The sequence below is a fragment of the Bombyx mori genome, chromosome 27 (genome assembly GCF_030269925.1).
Source record: "Bombyx mori chromosome 27, ASM3026992v2".
Classification (NCBI taxonomy): domain Eukaryota; kingdom Metazoa; phylum Arthropoda; class Insecta; order Lepidoptera; family Bombycidae; genus Bombyx; species Bombyx mori.
Window position 1 is genome coordinate 3,472,877 of NC_085133.1, and position 25,833 is coordinate 3,498,709.

At 37.6% G+C, this 25,833-nt stretch overlaps 3 protein-coding genes across 7 annotated transcripts in view; 1 reads left to right on the forward strand and 2 right to left on the reverse strand.

Annotated features, from left to right (window-relative positions):
* Positions 1-911: 911 nt before the first annotated feature.
* LOC101742004 (protein THEM6) lies at positions 912-14,434 on the reverse strand. 3 transcript variants are annotated; one of them, XM_062676467.1, is made up of 6 exons: positions 9,524-9,734; positions 8,071-8,129; positions 7,792-7,971; positions 5,189-5,403; positions 2,853-3,041; positions 912-1,499 (listed from the first exon to the last, which is right to left on the reverse strand). In XM_062676467.1, the coding sequence occupies exons 3-6, from the start codon at positions 7,955-7,957 to the stop codon at positions 1,368-1,370; spliced, it is 702 nt and encodes a 233-aa protein (XP_062532451.1). In that variant the 5' UTR covers positions 7,958-7,971; positions 8,071-8,129; positions 9,524-9,734; the 3' UTR covers positions 912-1,367. The 3 variants fall into 3 exon arrangements, with proteins under 3 accessions (XP_062532451.1, XP_062532452.1, XP_037876971.1); XM_062676468.1 differs by lacking the exons at positions 8,071-8,129; positions 9,524-9,734 and adding an exon at positions 14,346-14,434; XM_038021043.2 differs by lacking the exon at positions 8,071-8,129 and having other exon boundaries at positions 9,524-9,764.
* LOC101739011 (uncharacterized) lies at positions 13,502-20,010 on the forward strand. The gene is made up of 2 exons (XM_004923554.5): positions 13,502-13,773; positions 15,259-20,010. The coding sequence occupies exons 1-2, from the start codon at positions 13,590-13,592 to the stop codon at positions 15,792-15,794; spliced, it is 720 nt and encodes a 239-aa protein (XP_004923611.2). The 5' UTR covers positions 13,502-13,589; the 3' UTR covers positions 15,795-20,010.
* LOC101742438 (uncharacterized) overlaps positions 18,754-25,833 on the reverse strand; it is a 39,847-nt gene continuing 32,767 nt past the window's right edge. For 2 of the 3 annotated variants that reach the window (XM_038021014.2, XM_038021012.2), the window contains 4 exons: positions 24,234-24,335; positions 23,547-23,679; positions 22,508-22,749; positions 18,754-21,805 (listed from right to left, as the gene is read on the reverse strand). In XM_038021014.2, the coding sequence (XP_037876942.1) occupies positions 20,891-21,805; positions 22,508-22,749; positions 23,547-23,679; positions 24,234-24,335 (1,392 nt within the window). In that variant the 3' untranslated portion in view covers positions 18,754-20,890. Of the gene's footprint in view, positions 21,806-22,507; positions 22,750-23,546; positions 23,680-24,233; positions 24,336-24,679; positions 24,728-25,833 lie in introns of those variants that run through there. The other variant, XM_062676453.1, reaches the window with a different exon arrangement.

Genomic DNA, 25,833 nt, shown 5'->3' on the forward strand with positions numbered 1-25,833 from the left:
CGACAGAGATCAAATCGTTAAAGTTGTTTTCATTTTAATTATTTTTTTCCTTTACATTAATAGTAAAGTGTATGTTGAGTTTCTCGCCGGATCTCCTCAGTGGGTCGCGCTTCCGATCCGGTGGTAGATTCAGCGTAGCACTGCTCTTGCTAGGGCCAGTGTTGGCAACACCTCAACGAGAGGTGAGCCACGAGAGCTCACCTACACACTATGGTGAAGCTGAAATAGCCTCTCAAGGCTAACATCTTAATTATAAAAAAAAAAACGCGTCACACATTCCGGCTCGAATAGCCGAAAGAGTGAACTCTTGTTATATAATAGTTGTAAACTACAAATTTAATAAAAGGTATTGTTTGCTAAAGATAATTTCAATTTACTGTCACTACGGAAGGAAATCATAATAATGACGAGAATGACGTCATCAATTTTAAAAACAACATGGCTCCCCAGTCTCTCCGTTTTTAAAAGGATATTGTTAACAATTAAAATGATTTCGAATCATTTACATTTTTTATTTTATTTATTAATCACATATTCCTTTCTTGTTTTTCATTAATTACAACCAACTATGATGTCTCACATCTGTCGATCTGTCAGCTCATGGTCATTGAAATAATAATATCGATCTATACTCGTTATTTAGACCGACTCGCCACACTTACACCCTGAACTAGGCGTGTGACCGAAGATTTGAATGCTTCAAAATTGATTTTCGTAGCATTTTCTAGCTCCGCTAAATTAATCACATTTTGTTTCATGGGTACTCTCTACCTACGTACTATTCAATAGCTGTAATAATTAATTCTTCATTTAAATATCAAATAAAAACGCTATGCTTTTTCCTGCAACCAAACTCTAAAGTTAGAGGAAAAAATCTCACGTCAACGGTCAAAATAAAAATTCACAAAATGGTGAAGAAGTGACTTAAATGAGATTTATTAATTATTATAGAGTTACGTTGGTTTTTTATCAATCTATCGCGTTTAAGCGAATATACAGTAAGCATTATCACCAAAATTCATTTTATGAGAATATCTGATCAGAGAGTCTACATTTACATAATATAGGACAGGAACAATATTTTACATAATACAAAACAATATACGTATTATTATTACAGTAATTAATTATAATAAACAAATAATATTTTCGTAGATAACAATAACGTGATGGAATACTTTATCACACAAACTTCGATAGCCAAGCTATACCGTATTACATAAGTCGTATGACATATACGTCCGCACGTCTCGAGTGCTGCGTCTAAACTGAACTGTACTTCACTGCCAGAGCGGGCACATCATATAGCCGTCTCACTCGTGCTTTTTGGCTCGATCACTTTCACCGCGGCAGTGAGTAAGATAGCCTCATTCAGTTGTCACTGTGGGTATAACCTCACCGCATCCGATATTACTCGGGGAAGGGATGGTTGGGAGTGGGGCATTGACGGCCCGCAGTTTGGCCGAACTCAGCTCGTTGCTCTGCACCCAAAGCTCCAACTAGAAATACATACATATATATATAAATAATACTCAATTACACATAAGTTTTATCGTTCTGAATGGATAACATGAAAGCTTACTAAAACCTGCATTTTGCTAATATGGATGACGTTGATATTATATTAAAAACTAAATGAATTATTAAATGTATCTTTAGAGTTTTGTCCTCAATCGTTTTGAGCACATAATTACGAGCCACACAAAATGACACCTTTAAGTATTTTAATGTAGCAGATCTTTGACGTGATTCTCTAAAAACCATTTGCACCGATTCACTAGAAAGTATCCGTTTCCATGCTACATAATCACCTAAATTTCCACATATTGAATTACCGTAAGATTACGTCACAGATATGATGACGTCATAAACAAAGGACCAAATACTGGAAAGAACCGTATGTTTTGTAATTTATTTTTCTTTAAAAAGATAGACAAGGTCACAACCTACCCGATTTAATTGGTAACAGCAGACTGTGCACAACCTTGATACACAAGCTGGAAGACTCCATTTTATTATTTCAGGGCTACTTACTATCCCTTCATACCGCAGAAACAGGTAGAATTGTATTTACCCAAGCTGACACACAGAATTAGTCCTCCAACCATTAAACGCGGTAGGTAAATGTGTGAGAAATACACTTATACAATACACAGGGAAACCAAACTTGTATATATTCTAATATTTACGGCATTTTATTTTGACAGGAAACTTTGGCTGACTATTAGAGCGAAAACTGCGAAGAATTTCTATTGTAATAATATCATAATAATTAATGAATTCATTCACTTTTCGGCAGGAAAGCGAGGAGCGAAGTCGTGTAAACTGGTTTTCTTTTGTTGAACTACTGATTCATCAGATTTATATTAGGAATAATATCTGTGAAGGTTCACAAATTCCGAAAAATTAACCAAAGCTTTAGATTCTCGGACTCCTCCTCCCTGAAATCCCCAGTAAGCTCCTACTATTTTATTGGGACATCATTTCATTTCTAAACTGATAGCCTTGAGTGGCTATGCCAGCGTAATCGGGTGAGTAGGTGAGCTCACGGGGCTAACACTGGCCCTAGCAAGAGCAGTGCTTTGCAGAATCTACCACCGGATCGGAAACGCGACCCGGAAGGAAGGAGGAAGGTTCGGCGAGAAACTCAGTGAGCTGTGTCTGTGGGTTAACTTACTCGTCGTCGCAAGCGACGGATTCGGCGAGGACGGTGACCGATGCTTGAGGTACCTAAAAGCACCCTCAATGGATCGAATTTTCATCACAACTATTAATTTAAGAAGGGCATTTAAAAAGAACAAATGAGTAATTCCGCCTCCACAGAAAATTATAACAAGAAATACGACTGTTACCTCGGGAGGTATCTTCCCGGGAGCCGGCCTACAAGATCCAGCACAGTGCAGTTGGAGCAATAACTCAGCTATAGCAGAAGCAGAAGTGTCAATGACCCTTTGCCGGCAGACGGCGATGGCGTGAACGAAGCCGCCTGGACCTACGAATTCGTGCTCCATGAAGAAGGTCCTGTCGTCCCAGTAGACAGCCTAGAACGAAAAATATATCTAAACAGAAATTGTTAAGGCAAACAGTTTTTAAGTCGTCGTTGCCTAACGGATAAGACGTCCGGTGCATTCGTATCTAGCGATGGAACGATGTTCGAATCCCGCATGCGGGTACCAATTTTTCTAATGAAATACGTACATAACAAATGTTCACGATTGACTTCCATGGTGAAGGAATAACATCGTGTAATACAAAAATGAAACCCGCAAAATTATAATTTGCGTAATTACTGGTGGTAGGACCTCTTGTGAGTCCGCACGGGTAGGTACCACCGCCCTGCCTATTTCTGCCGTGAAGCAGTAATGCGTTTCGGTTTGAAGGGTGGAGTAGCCGTTATAACTACCTAGTCAGGTCATAAGTATTGTCACACAGTAAAAACTTTTCTTTTAGAATGCTGGCCACAAAAAAGTTTATTGAATTCGAATTTCGAATTGTTCATGAAAATAAAAATGTTATACTTTTAGAATTTTACTCATTTTTAAATATGGAGTGGACGCTTAAAGAAGACCGTGTTGCCGTTATTACGTTGCATCGGTGCGGTTACGCGCCAATTCAAATTTTTAATATACTGAAAAATTTGAATATAACCAAAAGATTCGTTTATCTTACCATCAAACGATACAATGAAGACTCTAGTGTAGATGACAGGTCAAGAAGTGGTCGCCCTCGGTCTGTTAGGACTCCAGCAGTGATAAAAGCTGTGAAGGCGCGAATTCAAAGAAATCCCAAACGTAAGCAGAAACTGTTGGCCCTTCAGATGGGGTTAAGCAGAACCAAGGTGAAAAGGGTGTTAAATGAAGACTTAGGGCTTCGGGCATATCGAAGAAAAACAGGATATCGTTTGAATGCTCGTCTAATGGACCTGAGACTGAAGAGATGCCGCGCTTTGTTGAAGCGGTACGCGGGAAAAAAATATCGGGAAATTCTTTTTTCGGATGAAAAAATTTTTACCCTAGAAGAGAGCTACAACAAACAAAATGATAAGTTGTACGCACACAGTAGTGAAGAAGCGAGCAACCGTATTCCGCGTGTCCAACGAGGTCATTTTCCATCCTCGCTCATGATATGGTTGGGAGTTTCTTATTGGGGCTTAACAGAGGTACATTTTTGTGAGAAAGGTGTAAAAACGAATGCAGCTGTGTATCAAAATACAGTCCTGACGAAGCTTGTGGAACCTGTTTCTCATACCATGTTCAATAACAGGCACTGGGTATTCCAACAAGATTCGGCGCCAGCTCATAGAGCGAAGAGCACACAAGACTGGCTGGCGGCGCGTTAAATCGATTTCATCCGGCACGAAGACTGGCCCTCCTCCAGTCCAGATTTGAATCCGTTAGATTACAAGATATGGCAACACTTGGAGGAAAAGGCGTGCTCAAAGCCTCATCCCAATTTGGAGTCACTCAAGACATCCTTGATTAAGGCAGCCGCCGATATTGACATGAACCTTGTTCGTGCTGCGATAGACGACTGGCCGCCTGAAGGCCTGTATTAAAAATCACGGAGGTCATTTTGAATAAACTTTAGTGTCATAAGAATCTATGTTTTGTTAAATTCATTTTGGTATATGAATGGTTACATAATGAATAAACTTGTTTCAATTATTTTACATTAAACATGTGACAGAATTTATGACCTGACTAGGTATACTGAGACCTTAGAACTTATATCTCAAGGTGGGTGGCGCATTTATGTTGTAGATGTCTATGAGCTCCAGTAACCACTTAATACCAGGTGGGCTGTGAGCTCGTCCACCCATCGAAGCAATAAAAAAAGAAAGAAAAAAAAAAAGGATCACAATAATTATATTTTAAATTTACTCCAATATCCTGACTGGTATCAACATAATAAACACATTTTTAGAAACAATTAGTTCTTTCCCTACTTTATTATCAGTTAGGTACAGCCAAACCTCTATCACTTCAAAAATCCTACCTAACTTAAGCGTAGTCACCAAAGTTAGTATACAGAGAAAAAAATATATATCCTGCCTTCTGTTGTGTTTCCACTGCGACTTTTATCAATATATAAGAAATGTTAGCGCGACTGTGGAATGATAGTCTCTCTTTGGTAAAAAAAATGGTTGCATGGATTTGAATACGAAAACAGTTATAAGGTTGATCAATACCTTGGACGTTATAGTAAACCTGGTGAAGGGCTTCAAGTAGCGCCTGTATCTTATTGTGGCGGCGCCCTGGACGACCGCGCCTCCAGCCGCTTTGATGTTCGCATAGAGCCCGGTCCGCTCGTAGAAGTCAGCTCGAGCGAAGTCCAATTCGCGGAGATAACGAGCATTATTCATGTGGTACAGCAGAGTATCGATATCAGTGAGAAGACACCAAGCTAGAAGGAGGCACATAGGATACAATTATTGGTTTTATACAGCAACCTTGAGCGTTCTAGTCTAAATGGTAAGATACTGCCAAGATGTGCCAAAGTAATAGAGACTTTGACCCATATTACGAAGGGATGCGGCATCGTATCGTGAAACCTGGAGTGTTCATTTAAGGCCGTAACCAGCCTATCTTAATACTAGGAGTAGAATAAAGGTATTCTTCAAATCACGTCCAGTGTTAATTAGGTTAAAATATTTAAAAACTAATAAATTGTGATCTTTTTATCTTTTTAGTATTGAAAATCTAAACTTTTAATTCAAGTGATTAGATACAAATCATAGAACCAAGAAACGGCTGAAGTAAAATAATGATCTAAAGAAGAAATCGAAATAGAAGGCATGATTCAATGGGTACATACTATATTACCTATTCTAGATTACCCAAGTAGGGATGATACCAGTGAGGCGGTCGATTGTAAAACTCGTTCTAAATCCGTATACAACATAGTAAGAGGACATGCTTCGATGACCTTACATAATTTGAGACAAGGTCAACAAGAAGAAGAAGGTAATTAAATGTTGTGTCAAAAGAAAGTTCATGAGACATGCTTTGCTTGAGTTATCATTTTTTGTTGTGTTTACTGGATGCTTGGACAGGGAATGTCTAATATTCTAAGATCCAATTTTCTGAGATTCCTTATTCCTATATTGTTAAGGTACATTGTAGCAGTAGATATAGATCATATGATAGCTATGATAGTTTAGATGAAATCCGGCAAAATCTGAATGGCGCCACTACATTTTACTTACAGCTGGCATACCGTTTTAGTTTGGAACAAAATCCTAGGCGGTGGTTTAACGGGCCATTTTACTTAGAATCTTCTCTGCATACTTTTCTCTATATCTGGTATAAAACACTCTAGTGCTTCAAATAACAAACTCTTTTCCCTACCTATTCGCTGGTAGCCTATTCCGGGTACGCCCGGACGGATAGGCGAGCTAAAGGGGTCAACCTGAGAAAATTTGGTAACACTAGTCCTAGCAAGAGCAATGCTTCGCAGAATCCACAACCCTATCGGAATCACGATCCACTGAGAAGATCCGGGTATAAACTCAGTGGGCTTTATCTATAGCAATAAAATTCTTTAGTAAGTTGCGCTAGTTGGTTTATGGACAAGAACTGCCAAAGACAGAGAGGAATGGAAAAGGTTGGAGGAGGCCTTTGTCAATAAATGACATACAGACGGGGTGGGGTTATCGATGCTAAATAGTTAAGGATATAGATGAGACTTTGATAAATAAAATACATAAAAATAAAATTATTAACAAAAAGAAATTAAGATATGTACATGAAATACTGTCTGAATAAAGGCTATTATTATTATTATTTATTTATATTTATTTAAAATCTTATTAATTACATAATATTTTTTAAAAAATATATTAAAAATACAATTTTTAAAAAACACTATATAAAAATAGATTGCCGCTGATGGCGGTGTCTACGACACAAGCCACCAGTGGTTAGGACTCCAGAGTGAGAAACCTCCTCACAATGCGTGCAGTATCGAGGATAACTGCTTTCTGTATTAGGCCCTTAACCCAGCTGGATAACGAAAGTTTCTTAAGATGTTGATCGAAACTTTTCGCTATCAAGCCGTGTACCGATACAACTATTGGAACAATGATGGTTGAATCAACATGCCACATGGCGGTAGTCTCGTGGGCCAGGTCTAAATATTTTATTAATTTGTCCTTTTCTGCCTTCACGAGGTTCTCGTCATGAGGAATGGTGACATCAACCAACACTGCTCGACGCGCAGATCGATCTATTATCACAATATCAGGTTTATTGGCAACAATATACCTATCCGTGATAATAGATCGGTCCCAGTAGAGCGTAACATGACCATTATCAAGAACTGGTTGAGGTTGGTATTGGTAATAAGGTACAGCAGAATCAAGAAAACCATATTTCAGAGCAAGTTGTTGATGGATAATCCTAGCCACTTGGTTATGTCTATGCAAGTACTCGCCGTTAGCAAACCGAGAACAGCCAGAAACAATATGTCTAATAGACTCTCCCGGACGGTGGCATGCCCGACAAATGTCGACCGTCCCATCCTTTAGTATATATTTCCGGTAGTTGTTCGTCATGATAACTTCGTCCATAATTGCAAAGATAAAACCTTCAGTTTCCCCAAAGAGGTTACTGAATCTTAACCAGGCCACGGAAGCTAATTGGTCTACATCAGGCCCTGTGAGAGCCCGGTAGAACCTACCGTGTAACTCCTTGCTCCTCCATACGGTTATGCGATTATATTATTATTATTATTATTATAAGTTGCGCTATTGAACTTTCGCAGCTCCTCAGCAAAAGATAAAAACAAACATACATTGGACCTCAGTGGTGTCTAGTATACAACATTTCTTCTTGAAGTAGCGCGCTTTAGCCACGGTGTACATCATCCGGGCAAAATACGCTACATCCAGGGTGCCGTACAGAAGTATGGCGCCGGCCGCAATCGCCGCGCTCCATCCCGGGATGCAGACCGTCCACATTTCGAAGATTCAAACTGGAACATGAGACGTTCTTCCATTAACTTATATGGGCAATCGACCGGCCCGTTCGAGACGCTTAATAAATAAATAATAATAAATAAATATTTACTAACAATCACGCCACGTTAACTGGTCCCGTGCTAAGCGCGTAAAGAACTTGTGTTACAGGTACCTACCACATAACGGAAATACATGTAAGATATTTATTATACACATACATATATTTAATATACATTTATAACCCTGGAAAAGACATTTATATTTATCATACAAATATCTTCCCTTGGCGGGATTCGAACCCGCGACTTCCTTGTGTAGTGACCATGTCACTTACCACTACACCAGACGGCCGTTAATGCCTACAACATCCCTATTATATTGAAGTGCTCCAATTGAAACGATAATTTTCTCGGTCCTCGGCCTGATGACCATGATTGCTTAGTGGCCGAAATAGGCAGGACGATGGAACCAACCCATGCATGGCCACTACCCAACCTATTAGTACAGATTAGGTAGGGAAACAGAGTTTTAGAGATTCCTAAAGGTCTTATCACAAACGGGCATTCCTAAATCTTTAGTTCGAACAATAAGTAGACATTTAATAATAGTAACTAAATCATTTTTATCAAATTATCTAATAAAGAAAAAATTAGTGGAGTTTTTTTCGGAGAAATTAATGTAATTTAATTGTCATACAGATATCTACGTATTGTTCAGGCTTTCCATGGTAATTGGCTTCTGATATTATTTGTCGACTGATAAACGAATGAGAATTACAAAAGTCTGCCTCATCAAAGAGAAATTAAAAAATTAAATTCATTGAACGTGACGTCAGAATCCCTCGACCGAAGCAAAGATTAGACTTTTTTTGTGTGTGAAATAACACACGTTTAATACAGGTATTATTTTCTAAATTATATGGAGAATGTTTGTGCGAAAATGTATTTTTTTTTTATTGCCTTTGTAGGCAGACGAGCATACGGTCCACCTGATGGTGAGTGGTTACCGTCGCCCATGGACTTCAGCAATGCCAGGGGCAGAGCCAAGCCGCTGCCTACCACTAAATTACATATTGCAGTAGTAGGGTAAAATTGTTATTTTTATTTAATTCCGAGCATTTTCATATTTAAATCTACCATTTAAACCTTCTCTGGACATCCACAAAAATTCAAGATCAAAATTGGCCAAATCGGTCCAGCCGTTCTCGAGTTTTAGCGAGACTAAAGAACAGCAATTCATTTTTATATATATATATATATAGATTATATTTTTATTATTACTCCTAGCTTCAATGCAATGGGTTATTGACGGTTGACCAGACGTCCAACACAACTATCGTGTGCAAAGAAAAATTAATATTAAATTGAAAAGTTGCAATAATATTCGTAGTAATAGTACCACCTATTTTCTAGTAAGAATTCTTCAATTGCGATAAATTAAAAATACTATTTAAAAAACCATACCTCATAATTTTATGTATGTGTTATATCTAGTAAAAAAAAATAGAAAAATTACCTTTAGATACAGAAATAAAATATGTATAATATCATATTTAAAAATCCATACCTTACGAAAGCTGGTTAATGGAAAATCGAAGAGGTTTTTTTCAATCTTCGAATTACTTTAGGATCATCCTTCGACGCCGCTTTATTATTCCTGCTAGACTTTTTTTTTTAAATTATATTATATATTAGCGCAAACACGTATATTATAATTTGAAAAACTGTAAAACATAACCTCACGTATGAAACGGCAGAATTTTTTCACGCACTGAATTACTGCGATGATAGATGCGCGCGCATTTAAATCGATTGACTTAGAAACTATACTCGTATAGCAAACTCTGTACTGTTCACTTGTCTTATTAGGAGGCTATATTCTGTATTATTCGAATAAATACACATGATTTTCATCAAGTCTTCAATAGCTCGATGGGCAAATGTTTGTTTTAAAAAAACCACGAATCGGATAATGATGTTGGAACAATAAAAAATTCCTTTAAATGCAAATGCAAATAAATTGGATTTAAATTAAGAACAAACTTTTTTTAGCAGAGTTATTGGTGGCCCAAAAGCCTTTCAATTTTCACCAGGACAAGTATCTCAGCTGAGAGAGGCGGGATTTGCCAACTGATGCCCGATTGCCTCCGAATAAGACCAAACGGCTTAAGAGCAGCTACTTGGCGGATCGGTATTCTCGACTCGCCGAGAAGGTCCAGCGGGAAACTCAGCGGACTGATGTATGAATTAGGTTTCACGTCGAACTCTTCGACGAGTACGACGAGTACGGCTACCGTGGTCCCTAAGCCTGTCCTACTACTAGAGCTACAGACGTCTAAAACAGCGTTAGTAGATCAGATGGACGTAAGAACATGCTAAATGAATGAATGAATGATTTATTTTATTTCAAACAACAAAAACAAGTCCATATGTGTACATAGCATCATTGAAACATACATAAAATTACCAAAACAAATAAAAGTAAATAAAGCCATTAGTAAAGTAAATATACCAAACATATTTGTGTCGATAGAAAAAATACTCACAAAGCTATCAGCTGATTTCTACGAACAGATCTCCATAAAATTATTAACTGCTGTCCAATTTACGTTAACATATTATTTCGGTAGGCATTGCTGAAGTCCATGGGCGACGGTAACCACTCACCATCAGGTGGGCCGTACGCTCGTCTGCCTACAAAGGCTATAAAAAAAATCGATGACCAGTGAGAGGCTTTGAATTAACTAGATTCTCATATGGGAGAAGCCACAGTTTAATGGAGAATCAAAATCGGGCCCGTGAAACGCGATTGTGTTCACCGAGAATTGAATTAACTTTTTTTTTATTGCTTAGATGTGTGGACAAACTCACAGTCCACGTGATGTTAAGTGGTTACTGGAGCCCGTAGACATCTACAACGTAAATGCGCCACCTACCTTGAGATATAAGTTCTAAGGTCTCAGTATAGTTACGACGGCTGCCCCACCCTTCAAACCGAAACGCAGTACTGCTTCACGGCAGAAATAGGCGGGGTGGTGGTACCTAAACGTGCGGACTCACAAGAGGTCCTACCACCAGTAATTACGCAAATTATAATTTTGCGGGTTTGATTTTTATTACACGATGTTATTCCTCCACCGTGGAAGTCAAACGTGAACACAACAAAAATTGGTACCCGCCCGCGGGATTCGAACACCGGTGCATCGCTACATACGAATAGAACGGACATCTTATCCTTTAGGCCACGACGACTTCAAACCTTTACCTGTACGAATAACTTCAGGCTGACCGAGAGAGATAGAGAGAGAGACCATTCGCGTTATAATGCCTGGCTACTGCAGAGTTCATGGAGAAACTTGTTGTCAGGCTCTGGTCAATGGTAAAAGACCTCGCCGACGAAGCCCCATGCGTTGGACTGATCAAGTGAAAATCCTTACCAAAGCCCCACTTAAGAATGCGTGCGCCAATGGAGAACAGCTGTCAAGGCTTTAATCAACAAGGATGCCACATGACCACGATTGCTCCGCCAAGAGTAACCGACTGTGATGACGATGATGACTGCGGTAACTGCTAACTACTACAAACTCTGCTCAACAGTAGCAAAAAAAAAAGAAGCAAAAAAAAGCCACAATACACTGTTAATAACCAACAATTATTTAATTACGTTGATATGCAAGCACTAAAGTCGACTGGTGATTTTTAAATCGTTGTAGTGCCGTCTAATTATTTCACTCGTTACCATTACGTCAGTTTTAGATAGGCAGTTCTTGGTGGTGGTGGGGTGGGATCCCACACGGGTCTCCGTCATCAACTCGCTTGTTTCTGCCGTGAAACAATTTTTCGTTACGGTTTGAATGATTGGAGAGCGGCTACCCTATACAATTCGCTTTCGAACCGTATTTCGAGGTGTCCAAAACGTTCCAGTAACAGCTTAACTCTTATAGATAATCGAGAGAAGTGCAGAATGTAATTTTTTTTTTATATTATGCATAAAAATACATTAAAACAATAAAAAAACATTACACATGTAGGTATGTATTTGATCTACTAATATATTAAGTGTATAATCTATGACCATGTATTTGACACACACACACGCATGCATACTATTTGTTTATTGTCAAACTTTTTTATTGCTTATAGTCTGTGGTCAAATTGAGAGTAGATTAAATATTGTTTGTCTATATTAATATTTGTATAAAGTGTAGTCTTGGCAAAATCTGTGATTATAGAAGTATAATAAGCCTTTGAGTAATAGAATCATAATAGTGTACAAACTTATAACTTCAATTAATCGAATTTCGACTACCGGAGGACCACTAGTTATTATTGTTGCTTAGATGAGTGGACGACCTCACTGCCCATCTGCGAATCATAACATGTGTGCTTAGTGCGAGTATTTTAACGTTCTCGATAGCGTAAAAGTTAACTCAAATTTTGTATGCAGTTGGAACAGCGTCCCTAGCGGCAAACGTAGGAACACACTGTATCCATGCACATCAACAATGTAAATGCTGCATCCCAACTTCAATTCCAAATTCAAAGTTCCATAGTGCAACGGCTAAGCCAACTTTCAAACTGGAACGCATTACTGCTTCGTGGCAGAAATAGGCAGGGCGGTTGTCCCTACTCGTAAAAGTTTATAGGATGCCCTAAAACCAGCAAATTGAATAGCAATTGACTGAAGTTATAATTAAGTTAGCAGGTCGCGATTCCAATCCGGTGGTAGAATCAGCAAACCACTGCTCTTGCTAAGGCTGGTGTTGGCAAAATCTCTCAAGCCGAGCCCGTGAGCTCACTTACCGGTTTGGTAAAACACGAATAGACACCTAAGGAAACTGGTGGCTAATTATTAGGAATAAAAATTTACATACGCGGTCGTAATTGACGTGCATTGTATATTATTTCAACACTGAAATACCTTACAATAGACTTAAATTAGAACCATGTACATATTTATTATCAACGTTGGATATATTAAACCATTATATTATTTAATAAGAGGAGTCGATCGAGAAGATGTACTAAATTACAGTAAGTGTCCAGTCAAATGCGTATAATTATCAAAATCATTTTAAAGAAAACCAAAATCGACGTCGGCTGTTTTCGACTAGGAAATAATCAAACTAGATTTTATAAGACTCCTTAGAGGTACCTAGACATTGTCTTTTTCCGAGCTACTGATATTAATATAACATATTTAAACACTTTCTATGTCATAAATCCTAAACTCATCTACATTTTTTCCAATTTTTTTTATGACAAAATATACAGATTCGTTAATTTCAATCATAAAATGTCATAAAAATAACGATATTATCGTTCAATAGCAAAAGCGAATATAAGTCTAAAACATTCTGACCTATGAAACCGCAATATTATTAAAGTTTTACAGTTCTACATAATCTGGTTTGTCATCACGGCAACGAATGACGATACGGCACGTCACGGAATGTCGGTACGGTGACCTCGCTAGACAGTGTGTCTCACTTTAACGTATAGCATTAAAATGAGACAAAACATACGGTCCGACGATAGAGGCGAGAATTGAAACAAAACTAGTAACGCTTCAGACGAGGGAGTGTAAACAGTGATATTTCATAACCAAACTAAACGTAATTTTGATGTGAAAAATGAAAGAATTTAAATACGATGTAGTTACTCTTATTCAAAGTGTACGAGATCGTCCCTGTTTATGGGATAAAACTTTAGAAAGCTACAAAGATCGAGTCGAGAGAAAAGCAGCGTGGGAGGAAATTTATAACATACTCGACGATAGATACGAGGAAATGACGCCTGTAGAAAAAAGGTTAACGGGTAATGGAAACGAACATAACTTTTGCTTAGTTATTGTATTTTTACTGTTTAATAAACTCATTTAAAATGTAAGTCGAATCTCTAATAAATAACCAATATAAAATAAATAATAGTTTAAAAAAACTAACAAAATACGCTTTTGTAGAAAATCCAACAAAAAAATAGAAAATAAATTTTAATAAACTTGAATTAAAAATAGTGTAAGAAAAAATGATTTTTAGTAAAAAAAGCGTGGGGTGCATGGTATCACTAGTTATAAATATGTTATGAACAAAATTAAATATGAGTAGAAGGGTTATTTTGATAATATCCTGAAAAGCACCCCACGCTTTTTTACAATAAAATCATTTTTTCTTACACAAATTTATTAAAATTTATTTTCTATTTTTTAGTTTTATTTTCTATAAAAGCGTATTTAGTTGGTTTATTTTTTATTTTTCATTATTTAGTTGAATTTCATTATTTTTTTTAAATATTGATTTGTCATCGGTCCTTAATAACTATACCAAATTTCGAGTTAATCCGACGTTTTGAAGGGGGTGAAAATCATGTTCAAAGATTCCGTTACTTACATACGTAGATACGTCTGAGGATTAATAAAATCGCTGTCTGCCCCTGTCTGTGTTTCTGCGGACATTTCTGCAACCAATTTTGTTATTGTTTTCGGTAATTGAGAAACCTATAACCGAGGAAAGTTTTTGCGTATTATTTGTTGATTTTTTGAACGGAATAATAACTATGACGGTGTTATGTTAAAATAACTATGTTCGTACGCTTACTTACATGACAAGCAGTGGTCAAATAAAATAATTGTTAACACGCGGACGAAGCTACGGGTAGAAAACTAGTTCAGAATAAAATTTAAGAATAATGTAATTAATTTAGCGTTCGAAATTATGAATTCAAGTATTTTTCCTTAGCGTAAGTTTAGAAACTACCATTTGCATATATTATAAGTTTTAATTACTTTTAATGATCTCACTATTCACGATTCAGTAAATCGGAACAGTTCAACATAACGTAACACCCTAAACGGCTCATATTATTTAAATCGATTAGGCTAGATCACAATGGTCATGATCTTCCATAAAAACAAACTGAATCCTTGAATTACTAACCCAAGCGTTCGCTAGTCAAAATAAACCATTTAAACTATTTCCATTTATTTATTTCCCGATGACAGCTCCGGTGGAAACTTGAACGAGCGTCTTTTTACATTATAGGTATTTAATAATTATTAAAAATATGACGTTTACGTACGTACAAGGTCATAGCAGAGTCGGAGAAACTGATAGGGATGGAGCTATCGATAAACGTAACACGATAACCGACCCGATATTTTTTTATCCGATCGTTAACATTACTTATTTGGTCACAACACTACAACTATCAAATTAGAACGGTCATCGAGAAAATAAAGAAATTTAAATAGTATAAGGCAGTTATGAACTATGGACTTATTGTAATAATTGATTTTATTTTCAGAGGAACACGTCGTCAACAAATGGACGAACGTTCGAGATACATTTGTCAAAACATTGAAGACGAAAATGGGAAGACCGAAACGCAAATACGTCTTTCACGAACATTTGAAGTTCCTTACAAAAGGAGCGCCCGATGAAACAGCTGAATACAGTGAATTTAGATCTGGCTTAATGAAACAAGAAGACGAATCGATTTTAGACAGCAGTAGCCAGTGTTACGACAAAAGCGATTCTATTTACACGCCAAAGAAGAAAAGAAAACGCGAGTCGGATAGTTATTCGATTGAAGAATACAATTACAAGAGGGAATCTAAAAGCAAAGAAGATAAGCAGAGTCATGATGAAACTAATGACATAGATTTCGTTGAGGTGGATACGAACGATCCAAGAGTGATGAATGAAGATGAAGCCTTTTTTGCTTCACTCCTGCCGAGCGTTGTGAGGTATGATGAAGACGAACGCTTGGAATTCCGTATAGAAGTGTTGGCTGTGATGAAAAAGATCAAGGAGAAGAGAAAATGGACGAGAATCGACTAAGTTGTTAAGCGGGATTGGATGATCTGGAGAGTTAATCTATGTACAAGCCGCGTGAGCGAACACTACACTTGCATTTACACGAAACGTATGCAAGTTTTGTAGTGTCACCTTGTTACATTATTGGTAATAGAGACGTCTTGGGAGCAGGGACGTCTTAAACTAGGATGGGGCCCTTGGGCACACAAGAATTTGAGGCCCTTTTGGAAAGTAAAAAAAGCGAATTATAATAACATTTTTTTACTGAGTATGACCATTTATTATAGGTAATCAAATACAGTATGATATAATATGTCATTAATGATATTAGAATGCTGCTGGTTTTTTGGTTACGATTTCGATAACGGTTTCTTTCGGGATTTCTGTTGAGCAAAATCTTCTATTATAGGCATAGTATATGCCTTGTACCTTCCGATTACTGATTTGTGAAAAAAGTGTAATGTGTCCGAAAAAATGTTTTGAGAATAAACGTGTGAGAAATTTTCGGTCTTTCGGGGCCCCCTGAGAATGGGGGCCCTGGGCACGGGCCCCGTGTGCCTTTATGGTAAAGACGGTATTGCTTGGGAGCCCGCACGGTTAGGTACCACCGCCCTGCATATTTCTGCCGTGAAGCAGTAATATTTCGGTTTGAAAGATGGAGCAATCTTTGTACTAAAACTAAGACTTTAAACTCATGTCTCAAAGTGATGGTATTTTCATTGTTGATGTCCATGGACTCCGGCAACCAATTAATAAATGGTGGGCCGTGAGCTCGTTCACACACCAGAGCAATACATAAAAACACGTTGACGACGTAAGTCATATTTTAAGAGTGCATGTTATCTCACCACAAATTACCAGTGTTTTATTAACTATGCGCTATGGCATATTTTTATTTGATGTTCAAAAGATTTTAATGAAATGAGTAAACACGTAGGTACTACATTTATTTCTTTATAGATATAGATATGAAGTAAAATCATAATCTTTCAAAACTAATTTAAAGCGACCTTTAATTTCTTAATAACGTGCTATTAATTAAATCGACGCTTGAAAGGCAAACGTGACTAAGCGACAATAACTGATTTGTACATAAATGATAGGCAATAACCATATTCGATGCGCAAAAAATATATATTTCGGCCCTCGACCCGAAAAAAAATATGTTAAAATCATTTCAATCCTACAGCTACTAGCTAGATTCTACTACAGCTAGATTCGTTAAAATAAATTTTGTTTTCAGGTATTTCAACTTTAAATTAGTCTATTGTAAAGTTCACGCATTGTTGCTTAGTCACTTTTGCCTTTCAAGCGCCGAAATAATGACACAGTAACGTATTTGTAAAAGTATAATTTTGATGATTTTTAAACATGTAACAATAGTATGTAAATGAAGATTTAAGTTTGAGAAACTAAAATCCAGGCCATTAGGTACGTGTTATTAATAAAAATAAAAATAATTAATAATTAAAGATGCTGTTCTTGATAATATAATTCTACTATGCAACCACATATTCTCGAAGAGTTTCGCCCAAAACACGTAATTACTGATCCTTCCGATCCATTAACGGTGCTTTTAGGTACTACAAGCACCGGTCACCGTCCTCGTCGAACCCGTCGCTTGCGACGAAGGGCTCGATAAGCAAATTAACCCATAGACACAGCCCACTAAGTTTCTCGCCGGATCTTCTCAGTGGGTCGCGTTTCCGATCCGGTGGCAGATTCTGCGAAGCACTGCTCTTGCTAGGGCCAGTGTTAGCATCACTCCGGTTTGAGCCCCGTGAGCTCACCTACTATCACCTTGGGTAGGAAAAAAAAGAAGAGTTCCCTTCCCTACTCTTTACACAGGTAGGTATCACCGTCCTGACAATTGCTGCTGAGGCGGTCGTGCTTTCTGATTTATAGAATGGCAGAGGTGGGTGCGATACAACTGACACTTCGCCCTTATGTGTCATGAGAAGGACTTATTTGTCACTAGTGAATGCATTCATCGAAATTCGACTATAATCACTGAAGCATTAAGATTTCGATTTGTGTATCTTCTCTTCCATTATAAGTAGGTAATTGGAAAAAAAACTTGTTTCTAAAATGTATTCTTGGTAAAACTAAAGCCTATCAATACCTACTCAATAAAAACAATAAAAATAATCAATATTCGATACTGAACTATTTTATTTTGAACTTTTTTTAAACACTTATTGAACAAAGACATGTAACGATAGTGACCTCTGATACGATATCTAATAAATATCTAATACACTGATACTGCCCTTTGCATGCATACCACACAATGGAACACAATTAAAAAATAAACTAAAGGGCATTTTTCAAAGAGGGCTCAACATACTACAACGTACAACATATAACTCGGCATACTTCAATCAGTTAACTCTTTAACTGCTCAATTTATATCATACCCTGTGCCTATGCTAGCGCCATTCGGAAGGATTTTTGAACTGTTATTTAGTGCTGAAAGTGGGGCACTTTTTCAAGCTTCTCTCATATGAAACAGTTCTCCTTACCTCTACCCTCCATAATTGCGGGTGAACGGATTAATTGAATATCTTTTCCATTCCGGCTTCGGGAACGGTCCTTTTACGTCTTGAAGATGATTTGGTCTAATGCTTTGCTTAGGAATCGATGTATCTTTCGGTCACCGACTCACCGTTCCCGTCGAGCCAGTCGCTTGCGATGAAGGGCTCTGCGAGTAAATTAACCATTAACAGACACAGCTCACTGAGTTTCTCGCCGGATCTTCTCAGTGGGTCACGTTTCCGATCCAGTGGTAGATTCTGCGAAGCACTGCCCTTGCTAGGGCTAGTGTTAGCAACGTCCTCTGGTGAGAGCCCCGTGAGCTCACCTACTCATTCGGTTATGCTGGCGCTCTAAGGTAGTAAAGCTTAGGAAGGAAAAAATGTATGTACAGAGGGTATCTCAATGCAAACCAACAATGTGAACACTGCAGGAATGAAAGCAACACCTATTTAATTTGTAAGATTTAATGATCATCTCTTTTGTAGCACTTTTAAAAATAAACGTTTTACATAATCAAAAAGAAAAGTTTACTTTTCGCGCCGAAACCACTTACATTATTAATTAAACCTACGTTTCAAATTAATAATAGAAAAAAATAAACAACAAATAAAAAAGCATCTTGTAGCAATACTGTATTATTATTTTTTACATTAATATCGAAGGTATAATTGACCTTCTACAATATTACACGAACAATAACAACATATTTTTTAATTATTATTAAAAAAAAAATTTGAATCTTAATTCAAGAAACAGTATTATAATAACGGTTGTTCATTTTTTTTTTCAATTATCCGAACATAAATTACGAAATTTCGAAGGCTGAATTTAAATTTGGCGCCTTCAGTTTAATCTCACCGACGTCTTTTTTTTTTCAAGATTATTAGTTGAAGAAAAAAACTGGCACAGTCTAATGAACAAGTATCACCTACTAACGCTAACTTAGATCTAGAACGTTCCGACCTACGAGCCGAACGTAGCTCTCGAGAGTGCACAAAAAATTATTCAATTACAATTTTCACTATATATATAAAGAGCGCTAAATTAACGCCCTATCGAAAACTCACTAAAATTTACTAAACGCATCTTTATTTACACGTTAAGTTTAATTTTTTCTTCACTCGTTTTTTTTTTTTTTTTTTTAATTCATCCTCCGAACACTTCTCACGGTCTATGTACACGAGCGATCGAATACTGCGTGAAACGAAACGGCTTAAAGCCAAATTCGTGAGCGGCATTCTAATGTCGCACGCCCAAATACGTAACATTTTATCTTAATTATCAGTACTATAGTGACTAGACGATCCCCAATAAAACAATTGGGACAAAGTTTTATTTACACGGTCTTATTTATACTATAGATATCAAATTCACACTAAAAAGATCGCTTTTATTTTTTCTTCTATTTGTTATACGTAATACATTTCGTTTTTTTTTTTTATATTATTATTATTATTAACCGGCTATATCAAAACGACGTGTGAAGAAGCTTTAAGTGTTACGCGCCGCTGATACTTGGCACCGAAAATACATCGACAATATTTCGTAGATACAAGAATCTCAAACATCATCGAATCAAAAACGCAAGCTTCCAACGTCATCTCATTTAAATTTGTGCAATCTCTTGGAAGTCAGCTTAACAACTAAATCTATCAAATAAAATACAGTTTCTAAAACAAAAAAATCCAAAAATTTTAATGAAAAATATTTTTTTGTCGAAAATGGAAACTTATCGGGTCAGTCTAAAGTCACTTTCAATGTTGACGTACAAATAAACCTACATATAACTAACAGACGAATAAATTCACATATTGAGTATGGCCAGTAATCACCTAATGAAACTCTTACCTATTAAACATTTAACTTACAAATACAATTTTATACAATCACATTTATCGATACAATATTTATAGAACTATTTTACAATAACAAAAACTAACGAAGAAATAGGAAAAAAAAAAACGTTTTCATTTCTCAAAAATATAAAAAAAAAAACATATGCACTCAATGGTGAACGTAAAACTTATAAAATAACTTTATAGTAACGCTTACAGGAACTAGTAAAATAAACAACAAGTTCGCTCGCAGGCTGTGAAGCCTCGGGAGACTGACAGGTGTACAATTGTCAACCAGGGTAATTACATAAGCCATTGTGTTTAATCTAAAAAAATTAATTCTATCTTTGATCTCAATATATAAACGTGTGGATTAAATTTAACATCACTTTCACTGTAACCGCAATCACATTTATCTTGGCCGACGTCTCTGGTACAGTTTTTAATTGAATATGCAATTTCGAAAAGGGCACATCTCTGAAAATGTAAAATATTCAGGTAATGAAAAAAACTGTTTATTTTCTAAAGCAGTGTAAAATTTAAAATATTAACTTTTGAGAGATACATTTTAATCTTAATTAGCAATTGAAAATTACTGGAATTAAAATCTTAAACATCAGTATATACATTTAATTTGATATTTTATATATGTGAGATATGCCCTTTTCGAAATTACATATTCAATGACTTCGAAGACGTGAGCAGGAGTGGTGAGGTCCGTCGAGGCTAACAATGCAGACTCGCGATAATTCAGTTCGCTGCAGTGAAGTCGAGGGTCGGCTTCCTGGGCCGCGGCTTCTTAGTTCGCGGCGGGAAGGGCTCGCCGGAGCAGCAGTGGCAGCCACGCTTCACGACCCCTCGGGCGGAGGCTCGGCGCTCCCCGGCGCGGGTCTTGCCCGACAAGCTGACCTCGGGCTGGTAGGGGCGCTTGGCGGGGTACGTGCGCAGCGGCGGGTGCGCGTCGTCGAGCGCCGTGCACTCGCGCGCGTCCTTGATGACGGAGTGCAGCCGCACGTGCGCGCCGGCCCCGCTCGAGTCCGTCGAGTTGGTCTCGTCGTAGCACTTGTCGCTGTCGCTGCTGAAGTCCGGCCGCCGCCCCTCGGAGCGCTCCGAGTTCGTCTCCCAGAACAGGTCGCCGTGTCGCTCGGGCGACGATCGGTCGTCGTCCATGTCTTCGGGCATCGATTCTAAAGTCGCCTCCCTGGAGCTGTCCTCGCCCATCATCTTCGCGTCGTCCCCTGCGATGAGAGCTTCGGGTTCGTCCACTGCATACCGCACGTCCCTGACCCTCTCCCTCTTCTCTTCGTAGCGAACTCTCCGGATCACCTGGGTGGCGTTTCCGGTGGAGTGCACGATCGCGGAGGCGGTATTCGAAATGTGTATTTCTCTGTTGTCAGTGAGGATGTTGTCGTACCGGGTAAGGCCGTCTTCCTTCACAAGTACGGACGGTATGTTGACGTTGTCTCCGTGGTCGGGCAACGAGTCGATCATGTTCTCAATGTCGTACTTGACGTTGTTCTGCACGCCGGTGCCGTCGGGCGTGGCCTGCGAGATGACGGTGGTCTGCGGGGCCGCCATGAGCACGGTGGCCGGGGCACGGTTCGCGTGGAATATGGTCGACGTTATTTGACGTCCTTTGAAACCGGCTATAGTAAACGGCTGAATCTGAAATACAAAAGTCACTCTAAATTTAAGAACGCATTTTCTGCTCTATCCCTGAAAGAATAATTAACCCACAAAACTCACGTGCAAAAATAATAATAATTGAAAAAGGAATATTTTGAAAGATAAGTAAAACAATATAAAATTGATAAGCTGCATTAAACTTGAGATGTTGTTTAAAGCCAAAACAAATGATGACTACATACAATGACAATGTCATACATTCTAATTGGTGTTCGGCTTTGCAGACTTAATAACTGATGAAACTAAAATTTATTATTATAAGATTTAAACTAAGAATTAATATTAAATTTTAATCTTGTAAGTTAACAAGCTTGAAAATATTAGATTTGGATTGGTTTTTTAAAATAAAAGTACTTAATATTTAACTGAAATGGTAATTTAATGATAATCTATGTATATGAAAATGAATTGCTGTTCGTTAGTCTTGGACCGATTTGGCTAATTTTGTGTTGAATTATTTGTGGAAGTCCAGAGAAGGTTTAAAAGGTAGATAAATATGAAAATGCTCGGAATTAAATAAAAATAGCAATTTTGTTTTCACTTTGATGTGTCCCCCGTTGGACGGATTCCTTTTGTTTGTTTTTAAGTTTATTTTATACAAAAGTTTAGGTCTTTTATTTATCGATTGAGGCACTACGAAGTCTGCGAGGTCAGCTAGTATATTGTGTGACATGTCCTTACCTCTCCCTCTTCAGTGGGTTCACTGTGGAAGGTGGTGTTAGGGTGAGACCGGGCAAACTCCTCCTGGTCTAGCGCGATGGTGGCCTGCATCCCGTCCTCGCTGACAGTCACAATACCGACGTCCTCCAGGCCCAGTCCCAGGTCTTGTTCCTGATGCGTTCGAGGCCGCAGAAGCTGGTCGGTCGCTATTTGGTCGTCCATGTCTGGCTGTGGTATGCAGCTGGATGATATCGTCGTTTGCGCTGTGAAACCAGAGTTCATTTAAAAAAATATTTTTGTTGAATTTTATATAAATTCTATAAATGAATGACGGAACTATGCCGGTGTTAAAATCCCGAAGGTACCAATTCTTTTAAATCAAATACGTATTTAACACAATATGCTCAATGATTGACTTCCTCGATGAATGAATAACATCGTGTAACAATAAAAATGAAAATGTGGAGCAATTATTAAACAATTGAAACTATAAATAAACCTCAAATCTCAAAATGGTTGTTGACCTAATATGGTCTATAGATTTTAGTGACCACTTATTTTTTTGATGGAATTAGATGGGATGTTAGCTCGTTCTTTCGATGGTACAATAAAAAAAAGTTTTTGTCCAACTCGAAACTTTTAGTCGTTGTTGGCAATTCAGATAAGTTTTTTTACAGTATCATCAAATTGGGATACGTCACGCGCCAATAGTTTAATTATAAAGTGATGTTTTAAATTTTCAAAATATTGAGGATAAGAATTTCGTTATATTTATAATTTCATTGCACCTACCACTATTTTCTCTGCACTACCTTTGGTTGACTGGTAGAGAATGCCTTTAAGCATTAAGTCCGCCAATGTAAATTTTATATGAAGTGTAATAAATAAGTAAATAAATATTTTTTTATCATATATTGAACGATGGTCAATCCAAACGTGGCCAGGTTTTATTTAGTTCGGTTAAAATCAAAGGGTATAACAGTTAATCATCACTATGTCGATGATCGAATCGATTTTTCGAAAATCGAATCATAATCGAGAATCGAATGAATATATTTACGTGTGTGCGTGTGGTGGTCGTGCGTGTGCTCGTGTGCCGGCGACGACCCAAACAGCAGTTCCGCTTCCGGGAACAGTTCCGAGGCTGACGGCGAATCGACGCCCAGGTCCTCGCACTCTTCAGACAGGGATTTCTACGAATTTAATTAACATTTTGTGACGTCATAGCATTCAGGTGATATACAATAAACAAATAACACTTCTATTACCATCAGTACATTCATCATTACATTCAGTACCATCGCCCTGCCTATTTCTGCCGTGAAGCAGTAATGGGTTTCGGTTTGAAGGGTGGGGCAGCCGTTGTACTGTAAAAGCTGAGACCTTAGAACTATATCTCAAGGTAGGTGGCGGCGTTTACATTGTAGATGTCTATGGGCTCCACCACCAAGAGAAGAAGAGAAAGAGACAGTTCATCGACTTAATTTTTTTGCATTGCTCATATGAGTGGCTCGTCCACTCACAGCCCACCTGATGTTCAGTGGTTACTGGAGCTCATAGACATCTACAACGTAAACGCGCCACCCACCTCGAGATATAAGTTCTAAGGTCTCAGTATAGTTACAACGGCTGCCCCACCCTTCAAACCGAAACGCATTACTGCTTCACGGCAGAAATAGACAGGGTGGCGGCACCTACCCGTGCGGACTCACAAGAGGTCTTACCACCAGTAATAGTAACTACTTACTTGTAAACGTAATTCGTGTTCCAATATAGCGTATTTATGTCTGAGGGCGGCAGCGGAAACGTGGGTGAGCCTGCGATGAGTCCCATCCTTCCGATGGACAACCTATATACGAAATCAATGTTTATATCGTAAATTGGATTAGAAGTCTATTATTTATTTAGTTAATTTTTTTTAATTATTATTCTGTTTATTGTTTTTGTGTGTGGATAACGAAAAAAAATTAGTAATTCTATTTTGCACACAATAAGTTTTTAAGGGTTTTTTTTTTAAATTAACTTTTTTAAATTACGTTACGTTAAGCAGATTCCAATATCTGAACTAAACAAAGCCTTTTAATGAATGTTAAACGAAGACAATGTAATGGATAGTCGATTGATTCGATGAGAGAGAGAGAGAGCAAAGCTAAAGCTTCAATAATTAATAACATTCAATTTATTCATACAAACCTATTTCAGTTATGGGCGGGGCTTGTTGCCCGCTTTGTTTCTCTCAAGCTGTTGGAACATTGACTAGTTAAATTACTTTTTATCTAAAATAGGTTTCTTTCATGAACAATATAGAGCTTAAACATTGACATTTTTTTTTTATACAACATCTACTAAATACCGTCCATCATTGAGAATCAAAATATCGAAACATCAGGGGACATGCACCAAAATGCGGGATAAGACTTAATAATGTATAGTTAGACAGACAAACGATATGTTTCATGCACTGAAATTAAAAAAAAACGTCTCTGTAACTAGAGAATGGTTTAAAGGAAACGATTTTTTTTTTTTTCGATAGGATGTGACATTCAAAGACTAACAATGAACAGAGGAGGCGATAAGTAATATAACGCCTAATAGAGACCGCTCCCTTGAGAATCGCGCGCTGTGTACACGAATGTAGATGCGACATTGTGTACCGAATATATCTTTTTTTTTATTGCCTAAATGGGTGGACGAGCTCACAGCTCACCTGGTGTTAATTGGTTACTAAAGCCCATGGACATCTACGACGTAAATGCGACACCCACCTTGAGATATAAGTTCTAAGGTCTCGAGTATAGTTACAACGGCTGCCCCACCGTTCAAACCGAAATGCATTTCTGCTTCACGGCAGAAATAGGCAGGGTGGTGGTGCCTACCCGCGCGGACTCACAAGAGGTCCTACCACCAGTGACTGCCTAGGCGTGTTAAATACAATTTGTATTCTTACTGATTCCGTGGTCCCTATTAACAAACATACTATAAATTAAATTTATTGTTACCGTTGATGAGATTCGATTATACGTAACGACGGGTGAAAGGGTATTTAATTTAAATCACATTTTTACAATTTTACAGGAGAGCCATTTAAATTTTAAAATTTGTAGATAATAATATTAGAACAAAAAAACTTCTTCGGCTATTTGAATGGAGTAAACTTAATTATTGTTCAATTAACAACATCAAATTGTTGATTTTAATATGTACAAAATAAAACGCACCTTTAATTACAAAGATAAATGTCGCGTATTAAGGGAAACTAGTGGTACAACAGTAGTCGAAATTCGACTATAATTAATTGAAACTATAAATTTGAACATTGGTATGATTCTATTGTCAAAGAGTATTTA